The 13,774-nt window shown below is 44.7% G+C and overlaps 1 protein-coding gene across 1 annotated transcript in view; it reads right to left on the bottom strand.

Annotated features, from left to right (window-relative positions):
* Positions 1-5,930: 5,930 nt before the first annotated feature.
* Positions 5,931-13,774, bottom strand: part of LOC135216284 (collagen alpha-1(I) chain-like) — a 25,712-nt gene continuing 17,868 nt past the window's right edge. The window contains exons 6-7 of the mRNA XM_064251453.1: positions 11,085-13,153; positions 5,931-5,941 (exon numbers count right to left, since the gene is read on the bottom strand). Coding sequence (XP_064107523.1) covers positions 5,931-5,941; positions 11,085-13,153 — 2,080 coding nt within the window. The remainder of the gene's footprint in view (positions 5,942-11,084; positions 13,154-13,774) is intronic.

Raw genomic sequence — 13,774 nt, 5'->3', positions numbered from 1 at the left:
TCTTCCAATTGCTAGATAGGCAAGACGATTAAGACAGAGTTTCGTGGGACGCCTTCCTCCGTCATCCAGATCTCATTCGACCTTGGCTGAATCTATTGCTCCGTGTCATCTTGAGGCTCTCCAGAATATGAAATATAATCTAGAGTGGATTGATGGAGCTCAGCTCTGGACTGGAATCTGGCCTCTGTACTGGAAACTGGAATCTGGCCTCTGTACTGGACTGGAATCTGGACTCTGTACTGGACTGTAATCTGGCCTCTGTACTGGACTGGAATCTGGAATCTGAACTGGACTGGAATCTGGAATCTGGACTCTATACTGGACTGGAATCTGGAATCTGGACTCTATACTGGACTGGAATCTGGACCCCGTACTGGACTGGAATCTGGAATCTGGACTCTTTACTGGACTGGAATATGGCCTCTGTACTGAACTGGAATCTAGCCACTTTACTGGATTGGTTATCTGGCCCCTGTACTGGACTGAAATCTGGAATTTGGACTCTTTACTGGACTGGAATCTGGAATCTGTACTGAACTGGAATCTGGCCTCTGTACTGGATTGGAATCTGGAATCTGGACTGGACTGGAATTTGGAATCTGGACTGGACTGGTTATCTGGCCTCTGTACTGAACTGGAATTTGGAATCTGGACTCTTTACTGGACTGGAATCTGGACTCTGTACTGAACTGGAATCTGGCCTCTGTGCTGGACTGGAATCTGGAATCTGGACTCTGTACTGGACTGGAATCTGGTCTCTGTACTGGACTGGAATCTGGCCTCTGTACTGGGCTGGAATCTGGCGTCTGTACTGGACTGGAATCTGGCCTCTGTACCGTACTGGTATCTGGACTCTGTACTGGACTGGGATCTGGCCTCTGTACTGGACTGGAATCTGGAATCTGGACTCTTTACTGGACTGGAATCTGGACTCTGTACTGGACTGGAAACTGGAATCTTGACTCTGTACTGGACTGGAATCTGACCTCAGTACTGGACTAGAATCTGAATTCTGTACTGTACTGGAGTCTGGCCTCTGTACTGGACTGGAATTTGGAATCTGGACTCTTTACTGAACTGGAAGCTGGCCTCTGTACTGGAAACTAAAATCTGGACTCTGTACTGGACTGGAATCTGGCCTCGGTACTGGAAACTGAAATCTGGACTCTGTACTGGACTGGAATCTGGCCTCTGTACTGGACTGGGCTGGACTGCTTAACGGAAAAACTCAAAGGCAGAATCTAAGCACGTCCAACTGTCAAACAGTTTATAGAACTATCCAGGATCAATAGTAAAACAAACAAATTCGCAAACTGCCCCTATTACCATCAAACCATCGCCTGCAGTTCAAACCGTCACCAAAGTAAACAAAAGACTTATAATGTATTCATGAATACAAATACGAACAATAATGCGCAAAAAGGTATAAAGATATTTCTTTACACTCCATACAAAAGGCGTTACTATGTTTCACTTTTCGTTAAATGGAGTACTTTGGAATAATTAGAAAATTTACCGAATTTCCTTTACCAATATACATTACTCACACCACACATGAATTATCTTTATGTAAGAGTATAGTTATTATTATTATTATTATTATTATTATTATTATTATTATTATTATTATTATTATTATTATTATTATTATTTAGAGGTATAGCATTGATTGATCGCGTGTATCCACGGAATTCGTTACGGAGTGGAAAAACAATTTATTGTTTTTCTTTTCTTTTTTTCTTTTTTTTCAGTGATAAGCTTTTTAACGAGGTCTCTAATGAGCTTATAGACCCTCGCTGAAATATAAAATATGGAACCATGCTGAGTAATTAGTGAAAACCTTCAAACATTTCCCGAAGCTTATTCCAGGTCCTGTGTGGAAAAGTTTTCCTCTTTTTATGCATAAAAGACTCAGCCGTCATACCTACCAGTTAGCGTGATTATGTTTGGTTTTTAAGGTATCATTGGCTGTACAACTTCCCCTCTGGATATCATTTGCTATGTACAAGAATTTTGTGTTGGTAATGACGTTTTTGTTTGTTTGTTTCGTTACGTGTATTGAATAAAAGATATATATAATATAAGAACAATAATAATGATAATAAATGTTTACCACACATCAGAATCGAACCAACGATTATCGAACGCATGATTGTATGTTCATCTCCAGTAATAATAATAATAATAATAATAATAATAATAATAATAATAATAATAATAATAATAATAATAATAATAATAATAATAATAATAATGTCCGCTGAATAAGGTGACAGCATCATCTAGTTAATCTTATATGTATTAGTCTTCTTAGTTTTCCTTATAAAAGTTTTTGCTTCTACGCTAATAATTGACTATTGGCCAAAGTTCCCACTTTAAAAGAGAAATACATTAGCATCGTATTTACAGCAGTCTACTAACGTTTCCAGAGGCCGTGTAATAGTGTTTTTTTAAATAACTCCTAAAATAACTAATGTATTTCCATGATATCAAAGCAGGGAGCGCTTCATACAATGGCTTAATTTTGGGAAATACTGTGCATTGCCAATTACGTTTCATTAACTTTTTTTTTACTTAAGAAAATGAGGCTAAAGCCAGTCTTAGCCACCCACACATTCGCAAAAGTGATGACGTCCCTCAGTGACGTTGGTATAACGTTTCTTCTCCTGTACCTCCCATCCCCCGAATTGTTAAACGCCTGTTTAACTCCATAGATAATTGTCATATGACCTACTCCAAGCAATACGAAATTCTTTGTCAGTAAAAGTTCAGCATACCTGGTAATGTGATTCGTGACTTTAAACTTTACCTAAACACAAGACCAAACCTTTTATATCTTAGCCACTCACTTACATTGAAGATCAAGAATGAGACTTGTGACAGGAGACGAAAGAAGCCATGCTAACCCTACACTTCGCACTTCAAGCGAGTGTTGGTAAAGCAATAGAAATATAGTTTTCTTTAGGTTAAGCCGTAGGACTCATTCTTCCATACAACACAGGTTACTCGATACATCAATTGCCAGGAAGAAAATGACAGAGAGCATTGTTTGATATAATTTATCATATCAATTTCACCAGAGAGAGTAGCTTGAATTCCTTAGAAGGTAGACTTCTAAAAGATGTTTTCATATAAGGGCATTGACATCGGCCATTTGATAAATTTTGAAATCGAAATCATATATATATATCAATATATATATATATATTATATATATATATATATATATATATATATATATATATATATATATATATATATATATATATATATATATATATATATATATATAATATATATATGTGTGTGTGTGTGTGTGTCTTCATACATACATAAGATTTATTATATTTCAACCTATAGTTTTATATATTTATTTACGTTATAAGTACCAGTACATATTTTTGTTACTTAAAAGGTATGTGACAAATATCATTGCGACTTTGTCACTGGAATTATACCAGACTTCAATTAATGAACCAATCAACCTTACTTTGAGAAATCAATTGACATTGTCTACATGCCAAGCTGATATACTCGTATCAAAGTATTCATTAGCTTTGCTTTTCCAAAATAATGTTATCACCAATTGCTAGAAAGCATAGATATATGAGGGATGGAAAAAAAAACAAGAAATGGACACTTATACATTTTACTCATCATCACTCTCAAGGAAAAGATCGTTTTCCTCGTCACTATCAATGTTGATGATGACCGGATCTATACTGTCTTGAATATTATCTGAAAGCCAGTAATCATCTTCAAAATATCTTGATCTCCTGGACAGCGCCAGCCCACGTCTGCCCTGTTACAGCAAGCCTGGCCTCTTAAGCCTGGCAAAGAGATCAGCACGGGTAAACCGCTGCAACGAGGAGCGCACCTGTCGTTTCATACAGCCCCACACCTGCTCGATGGCGTTGAGCTCAGGATGGGCAGGGGGCAAGCGAACCACTTCATGGCCATATTCACGGATTATATTATCCACAATGTAAACTGGTTTCGGGCGGTTGCCCCTGCATATCTTTAGAAGCTCAGGGCGTGTTGCGTGAACTGGATACTGTATTTTTCGAGACCTGAGCCAGTTGACCAAATCATCCTTTTTTGTAGCTGTTGTTGGGCATCGGCTATCTTCTGTCAATTGGCTATGGTGTGGGGCGTTGTCTAGCACCAGCACCGAAGGATCCTCAAGCGACGGCAGGAGCTGTGATGTTAGCCACCGAATAAATATCTCTGAATTCATTTCTCCATGGTAGTCGCCGGTTTTATTTTTCGCAGGGAAGCATAAAAATGAATTTTCTACAAAACCTTTAGCTGTACCACCTGCTACCACCACAAACCTCTCTCCTTCTCCTGGTGGCACCTGCCGGCTGTAGGTGGCACTGGTGACAGATTGAGAGGTGTCCACCCACTCCTTGCTATGTTGCATTCTCATCGTAAACCACGTCTCATCGACATACACTACTTCTCTTCCTTCATCACGATGTTGCTGGAGGGATCGTATAGCATCAACTCGGCGGCAAGCGACGTCCAAAGTTTCTTTCCTTAGGTACATTTTCCGCTGGGATGTTTTGTACTGGAAACCCATGTTATGGAGGATTCGCCATACTGCCTTCTCGGATGTTTCTTCAGGAATGATATTTAGCATTTTAAGTTCTTCCGCTAAAGTGGCAATAGTGAAAAATCGCTTAGCAGCAAACATGCTGTGCACATGTCTCCTAATGGAACCAACGGTGAAGTTGTCAAAGTCCAGAGGCGACGTATTTGATGATGCAGGTGGTGTTTCAGGTGGATGAGGATTCTTTCCACGGTTCACCAACACTCGGACAGCGTTCGGAGTCATCCCCATAGCATCAGCAACTCGTTCACATGGCCTGTAGGAAAAAAAATAAGTACATTTAAATAAACAAATATAAATATATATATATATATATATACATATAATATATATATATATATATATATATATATATACATATATATATAATATATATATATGGCTAGCAGTATATTGCAATATATCATGTACTTATTAAAGTCATACTTTTCTTACCGATTTATACTAATTTTCAGGCGGTTTCTTTCTTTCTCTCTGTTGTAAATGGTGAAGAGTTTCAGCGCAAATTGTAGTTTTGCAATGGCGAGGACAAAGCAACATATTTTGCCATGACTAAAGTCGAATCTATATGAAATAGTTCAGAGCTACTACTACAACTGCTGCGATGATTACCTTGGATGTACTAAAAGGGCTCTGAGGTAGGAGTTGAAGTCGGTGAAATTATTTCTGAATCCTGCTCCAGTCTTGCCCCAATAACATCATTCCAAATATAAAACTCTCTCAAGGAAAAAAATTGTTTTCTATTTCTACTAATGTTTTTATTTTATTTTATTTTATTTTATTTTTTTTTTAGTCGTAAATCTAAAATTTGTAGGAGTCCGAGTAGGATATCTCTCAGTGCGATTCCACACCCCTGTTTTAAAACCTCTTCTATTATGTTCGATAATTTGTGTTAACCATCTAATCATTATCTACCACCATAAAACATTTTATTGCTCTTCGGGCTCATTTTATATGTGCAGTACACAGTCTTTCCTAACAGGGATTTGCTCGGTAGCCTAATAACAATGGGAATGAAGGAAAGAAGGCTAGAAGGAAGGGGGGGGGGGGCGGAGTACTAGGATAGCCATAGGTGTAAAACACCGAAGGAGGGTTGGGGGAACCCTCTGCGTCACAGTTACGTCATTAAGTACCACTTCTTCGAAACGCTCTGAAGGAGGGGAAGAAGTTCCTCTTTTTTCTAAGAGTAAACGGCTTAATTAAGCACATCTGTCAATTCATTGTACCACCAAAAATTAGGCCAATGTTTGAAACATTCATTGCTGTAGTTTCATGGAAATTCATAAGCCGGTTTGTTAGATATTTGGGAAAAACACTATTACACGGCCTCTGGAAACGATAGTAATCTCTATTCAAGAGAAGGTAGTGAAACCCATGAGTTTTACAGTAGGTCTCCAGCATCCAGAATTCATCTCCCGGCAAAGCACTATAAAACTCTAAGAGGTTTCCCCACCGTAATTCATTACCTTTTCTTGAACATAGAGAAAAAAGGCCGGTATAAATACTCTGCTAATGTATTTCTCTTGACCAAAGTATGAAAATCGGCCAATAATTGCCCAATTTAGCGTAGAAAAGAGAAGAATTATCACAAAAATTGGAAAGCCTCGAAACTTACGGGACTGAATTACATAACTGAGTTCTGTAACATCTATTTATCCCTGTAATGTCAATTTGCAAGTATTCAACCAACATACTTCCAAAGTAGCCTTCTGGCTGCCTGGTAGATGGACGAAAGCTCCTCACGTTTGATGAAGTCTGGATTTTTACCAGTCTCCCTCCCCCCTACCTCCTTAAGGCTCTCGTAATGTTTTGAAAAAAAACAGACTAATTAGGGTTAATTACACCCTGTCCGTAAAAGACGAGAAGTCTTTCCCTTTAAAAAAATATGCAATGCTTGCAATACTGCTCATACAATAATAAAAAAATTAGAAGTTTCCCTTTTTGGTTGTTTGTCTATAAATATATTGTTCAGCCGCTGCTGATTTTTTTCCTGTTGAGGGGGTGAGCTAGTGAGAGCAAGAGGGATTGGGGGCGGGAGATGTTAGGGGCTTGTATCTAGGTTGGGGAGGGGTATGGTGGGGGGAGGCTGGGACTGGCATAAGCTATACATTGCCAGCTTTTGTTCTATGTTGTGGTGTTTGCTTAGTTCTTTGTTTTTTATTTCTATTGTTCTCTCTTGCACAACAAAACCATCAAATAAACAATATTGCGTAGTAAGGGTCATGAGGATCACTTTATCACTGGCATACTCATCCATCTATTGCTTTGTATACCGAAGATATATTTCTATATGAAAGAGAATTCTTGCATCATTGCACAACTTGCTCACACAGTTGTGCAATGATGCAAGAATTCTATGACCATGAAAAAATATAAGTACATAGTTATTGGGTATTCATTCGTTCGAGACAGCATTTTGGGATGCTGTTATATTTTCCCTACTGTTTCCGTCGTTCTGAAAGGCCATTTGTAGACCTTAGAGCATTTCCCTTTTGTTAAGAGCTTAATGGCATTGATTTCCTTTACCCTCCATAGACGAAGCGGCCGTTATTTTCTATATTCAATAGTCTGGAACTAATGTAAACCTCGGAATGAGATTGGAAAGGCTCTAGAAGAATTCCTTTAGCATTTTAATAGTTTGTCTGTCTCTCTCAGGTAGACTACGTGATACGTGGAACACAAACTAAGGATGCTTAGAGGTTCTAGGTATTCAGTATTAGGCTACACGAAATCTTCTTTATGACGTGTCAGATCTGACTATATTTTCGCTACGAGGGTCTGAAATTCTGAATCTATCGAACAAATGTTTCTGAAGAAAGCAAATGTATATCATATTAGTTTCAAACTGAAAAAGTTGGAATCTTCTGCAAACAGGAAAATAAATATAGGGAGAGAATTGCCTTGGTAGAGCATTACATTTCCCCCTACCGATATATCATTATTTTCCCTGTTACAGTTCCTCGCTGGACGAGTGGTTTTCGCGCTCGGCTGCCAATTCGGTGGTCCGAAGTTCGAATCCCGGCTCGGCCAACGCGGAATCGGAGGAATTTATTTCTGGTGATAGATATTCATTTCTCGATATAGTGTGGTTCGGATCTCACAATAAACTGTAGGTCCCGTTGCTAGGTGACCAATTGGTTCCTAGCCACGAAAAAAATATCTAATCCTTCGGGCCAGCCCTAGGAGAGTTGTTAATCAGCTCAGTGGTCTGGTAAAACTAAGATATACTTTTTTTTCCTGTTACGGAAAGCAAAGCGTAAATTGTAAAAAAATTCAGATTGTTTTCCTTCAGATAATACCAAGGAAACATTTACGAAGTGGCCAGGAGTGGCTTGTAACCGTAAACGTGTGGGCCTGGATTTCCTTACATGGTATATGTGATATCACCAAGACTGAAGGTTTTCATCAGTGAAAAATACGTTAAAATTCTTCAAGATTTCTTTCTCCCTTCACTTCACCAGCGGAATTATCCCTTTTCACTTAGTCCTGTCATTTTCATTCATGACAGCTGCCCCATCCATACGGCCAGAATAGTCCAGGAATGGTTTCAAGGTCGAGAGGATTTGAATTGGTTGACTGGCCAAATAAGGGTGCAGACATGAACCCCATAGATCCCGAGAAAGATTAAGTCGATTAAAGATTGAACAATTAATTCACAGGTGCCCCGAGAGGAGGCCGAAGTGCAGTGGAAAAATCACTGAATTTCTAATCAGTTTTCTCCCATGTATACATTAAAAAAAGATTATTTTTTGTTTCCATTATTTTTATGCTTAGATCCATTTCGTATGAAAGTAGCTAACTGTCGCATGTCTTATGTAATACAAAGCAGTTAGGGGTAATTACGTTTGCTTTATGTCTATTACAATTCGAATCATAATTACCTGACCTGTTATCGAATTACAATTATAACTTCAATTACAAAATGGGGAACAATATCAAATACGATCATTAGTATAATTTCACAATTGTAATCACAGCTACAAATACATATATAAAATTTATTATTCAATTACATTTCGCACACCCATTTCCTTAAACAAATGCAGATAGTTGCAAAGTGTTTATACTTGAGTTTAGTGTCCTTTTACAGTCAATTTCTGCAACAATTGTAAGTTGTAACTTTTAATACCTTTAGTACAAATACAAAACAAACATATCTAAAATATTTTAGAACTGCAGAAATTATCATTAACATCATATGATTTGCCTAAGTAAATTGTTAGTATGTTTATTGTGTTGAAAATTATTATGCTCATTATAAGAAAATAATACTGAAATACAAAACTCAAATATTGGAAAACATTTTCGCAAAACTTTGTACAAAAAAAGGAAATAAATGGAATAAAAAAATTTTTAGAATTGGTAGCTGGTTTGTTAACATTCTCCCTTAATAATATAATAAATAAATTGGGGTAGCGACTCAAAAAAACATCTCTCTATTGCATGTGGTTAAGATGAGTTCTCGAAAAGTAAGAGGGCTGCTCTAGGATAACAATTTCAAATAAAGTACTTTATTATTTGAACTTTTCAGTTACAATTACGATTACCATTAAGTATAAATAAAAAACAAACGCAATTACAGTTAACTTCAAAACGTGTAATTAAAAACATTTCAGATAAATGACAATTACTCCAAGCCTGAATAAAAATGTAATGTAATTGTAATTGGTAAAGCTCCCTTACTGTGGGTTTCACAGACAGTACAGTCACGTTTTTGGTCAACTAACCCCTGTAATGAAGACTGGTATCAGTACGAGATTTTGCTATAATTTTTGCGCTATAACAAGGCTTTAACTCTAATGAATGTCCGGTAAAAAAATGCTCAATTTTATTTGTAACACAGAGCAACTATACACCATTACCTATTCAAACCAATCTGTAGGCAATAGGCGGCTCTCTCTTTGCTAAAAAAAAAAGTTGAAAAGTTGCGTGACAAACGGATTTCTGCTACCATGCCGACAGTTATGTTTCCGGCCATCTCTTCTTCACCTTCGTAATTACAAGCATATGGCTGATGCCCTGAGTCCAAATGAAGATTCCGAGGAGGTAAACCAAACACAAGTATAACAGTAGCTTTACCATCAATCACAGTGTCTATCGTTCTACTACTCCACTATACATGCAGATATCTCTCACTCTAATCATTATAATCATTTACTCCTAACCCAAATCAATAGTCACTAAAGAAAGAAAGAAAAAATAAAAAATTTGACCTCAAGATAAAAATAGTAATAGCTACTACTACTGCTGCTGCTACTGCTGCTGCTACTGCTGCTGATGCTAAGAATAATAGTAAAAAAATGCTATATCACTGGTTATTATTATTAATAATTAATTAATATTGTTCCCTTGTTTTCAACGTAGAGCAAAAGTAATATATCCATGCCTAAGGTAAGGTAATACGGTACGGAATTTGCACATTTTTCCGTACCTGAACAGTACCGTACCGTACTTTGGTAAAATTGTCATTGCGTAATTCCGTACCGTACACATAGGCTAAATATCAACCGTACCGTACTGTACCGTAATGCCAGCAACCGAGTGAATCGTTAGATATAAACAACATTGTAAATTATTATTAGATTAGATAGATGGATAGATAAAAAAAATCGTACAAAATATACTTAAACTGAAGTAACATTCAGAGAGAGTGAGAGAGAGAGACAATGGATGGGGAGGAGAGGTGAGGGAAGGAAGAGGAAGGGGTTGGAAGTGGGGGTGTAGGGAGAGGGTAGGCGAATTTTTTTTTCTTTATACTGTCGTGTTCATATCAATTTCTGGCTAATCGAGCCTTTTGCCTCTTCGTACAGGACCAGTGTCTATTCTTTATAATTTGTGATTCATGATTCTCTTAAAAATTACACTACATCAAAAACTCGTACTTATACGAATCTTAGTTACAGAGAAATAGGTTTTAGAATTCGCGAACACTTTTACCGAGCTCATTTTACGAAGCAGTGCTCAACGAGTATTCAGTTCTCAATGTAATTATTAACAGGAACAATAATTACGTGAGCTTATTATATTTAACAGTAGTAACTTTATTTCATACCATGGTGATTATGATCCCTATTGGCTAATCCTACAATCAAGGAACGATGTAATGATATATGAAGCAATGTATTGTTTTACTCGACTCGAAACAGAGTCTGAATCCCAACGGAGGTGAGGTCGTCAGCAGGATTTTTAAATAGGTCAGACTTCATAACCACTCACCATGAATCGAAGGGACACAAATCTGGCGTTGCGAGAACGAATTGTCACTTTACGCGACAATAGCTTCATGATACGACCCATTGCACGTGATGGTTACAGTTGTGGATAAGAAGGTGGGAGGAGAGTGGGAACTTGAACGACTTGCGTAAGTTGTTTATGCTGAATAATTGGTGGATATGTTACATTGTTCATGGTTATTTAATCCTGCCCGCCCCGGGGACCTCGGCGGGCCCAGTGGCCCGCCCGCCCCGGGGACCTCGGCGGGCACATGGCCCGCCCGCCCCGGGGACCTCGGCGGGCCCAGTGGCCGCCCGCCCGGGGCCCAGTCGCGCTCCGCCCGCCGGGGACGGGACCTCGCGGGCCCCACCTGGGCCCAGCTCCCGCCCCGGGGACCTCGGCGGGCCCACTGGCCCGCCCGCCCCTGGGGACCTCGGCGGTGGCCCAGTGGCCCGCGGGCGGCCCACCCGCCCCGGGACCTCGCGGCCCACTGGCCCGCCCGCCCCGGGGACCTCGGCGGGCCCATCCCCGGGGACTGGCGCCCGCCCGAGGGACCTCGGCGGGCCCACTGGCCCGCCCGCCCCGGGACCTCGGGGGCCCGCCCCACCTGGCGCACGCCCGGGGGACCTCGGCGGGCCCACTGCCCGCCCTCGCCCCGGGGACCTCGGCGGGCCCCACTGGGACTCCCGCCCGGCCTTCGGCGGGCCCACTGGCCCGCCCGCCCCGGGGACCTGGGCCGGCCGGGCCCAGGCACGCCTCCCCCCGCCCGGGGACCCTCGGCGGGCCCACTGGCCCGCCCGCCCCGGGACCTCGGCGGGCCCACTGGCCCGCCCGCCCCGGTACCTCTCGGGCTGGCCCGCCCGCCCCGGGGACCTCGCGGGCTGGCCCGCCCGCCCCGGGGACCTCGCGGGCCCACTGGCCCGCCCCGCCCCGGGGACCTCGGCGGGCCCACTGGCCCTGCGCCCCGGGGACCATCGCTGGGCCCACAGGCCCGCCCGGGCCCCGGGGACCTCGGCCGGGCCCCACAGGCCCGTCCCGCCCGGGGACCTCGGCGGCGCCCACTGGCCCGCCCGCCCCGGGGACCTCGGCGGGCCCACTGGCCCGCCCGCCCCGGGGACCTCGGCGGGCCCACTGCCCGCCCCACCTCCCGTGGGGACCTCGGCGGGCCCACAGGCCCGTCCCGCCTCGGGGACCTCGGCGGCCCGCCCGGGGCCTGGCCCGCCCCATCCCGGACACCTCGCGGGCCCCGCCCTGGGGACCTCGGCGGGCCCCCTGGCCCGCCCGCCCCGGGGACCTCGGCGGGCCCACTGGCCCGCCCGCCCCGGGGACCTCCGGCGGGAGGGCCCGGCGGTCGGGAGGCCCGGCCCCGGGAAAGGCGGGACAGGCCCGCCCGCCCCGGGGACCTCGGCGGGCCCACAGTGGGGGGGCCCACAGGCCCGTCCCCGGGGAGGGGACCGGGACTCCCGCCCGCCCCGGGGAGGGGGAGTCCCGCCCGCCCCGGGGACCTCGGCGGGACCCCCAGTGCCCCGGGGATCCCGGCCCGGGCCCAACTCCCGTGGGGACCCTCGGGGCCCACTGGCCCGCCCCGGGGCCCTCCCGGCGGGACCTCCCGCGGGGTCCGGGCCCACTGGCCCGCCCGCCCCGGGACCTCGGCGGGCCCACGGCCCGCCCGCCCCGACCCGCGGGCCCGGGGACCTCGGCGGGGCCTCATAGGGCCCCCGGCCCGCCCGCCCCGGGGACCTCGGCGTGGCCTCCTGGCCCGCCCTCCCCGGCGGGACTCCTCGCTTGGGGCCTCCTGGCGGGCGGCCGCCCGCCCCGGGGACCTCGGCGTGCATACCTGGCCCGCCCGCCCCGGGGACCTCGGCGTGCCTCCTGGCCCGCCCGCCCCCGGGGACCTCGGCGTGCCTCCTGGCCCACCTGCCCCGGGGACCTCGGCTGGGCCCACAGTCCCGCCCGCCCCGGGGACCAATCGGCGTCCACTGGCCCGCCCGCCCCGGGGACCTCGGCGTGCCACTGGCCCGCCCTGCCCCTGGGACCTCGCGGGCCCAACACAGCCCACTCCCGGACGGGCTCGGCGGCCCACAGGCCCACTCCGCCCCTGGGACCTCGGCGGGCCCACTGGCCCCGCCCCCCCCGGGGACCTCGGCGGCCCACAGGACGCCCTCGGCGGGCCCACCTCGGCGGGCCCCACCTGGCGCCCGACCCTCCCCGCCCGCCCCGGGGACCTCGGCGGGCCCACTGGGCCCGCCCGCCTGGTGGGGACTCCGGCGTGCCTCGGTGGCTCGCTCGCTCGCCCCTGGGCGGTTCGGCGGGCTTTGCCCGCCGTCCCTGCAGACACTTACCCTTTGCTTGGTCTTACAACCAGAATATGCCACTCAATCCTTGCAAATCTCCTCAGGCTTCTCTCAATCCTTTTTTCCTTCTTTTGCCACTCCACCAATCTTCACTGAATCCTTTCCTCCTTCTCCTGGCACTCCACCCATCCCTTCTTCCTCAATTCTCTGCTCCTTTTTCTGCCACTCCACAAATCCACTCATTTTCCTAACCTTTCTACAATCCCTACTTCCTTTTTCCTTTTCTTAACAAAACTTTTCACTCATTTTATTTTCCTCCAACCTTTCTTTTCCTTCACATTTAACACAAACTTATTATACATAAACATCAAACTATTCATACACTAATCTTCAAAACTTTCATCAATTAGTAACCTTTAGTTTTCCCAAAGCTAAAACAAAACTATTGCGGATCACTCTTAACATCCAAACTAAAATTTATTCATTCATTCACATCCATTTATGAAACAAGTCCTTTAAACTCCACTTAAACTCGAATTATTATGTATGTAACAAGTATTACTCTCAACAATTATTGTGTAATGAAAATTGCCATCTTTGTAAATACCTTTATTTATTTCAATTTCAAAATTCAAAAAACAAATTTCCATACAAC

The sequence above is a fragment of the Macrobrachium nipponense genome, chromosome 6, assembly GCF_015104395.2.
Source record: "Macrobrachium nipponense isolate FS-2020 chromosome 6, ASM1510439v2, whole genome shotgun sequence".
Lineage (NCBI taxonomy): Eukaryota > Metazoa > Arthropoda > Malacostraca > Decapoda > Palaemonidae > Macrobrachium > Macrobrachium nipponense.
Note: the sequence above shows the minus strand (reverse complement) of the source record. Positions and strands in the feature narration are given on the sequence as shown.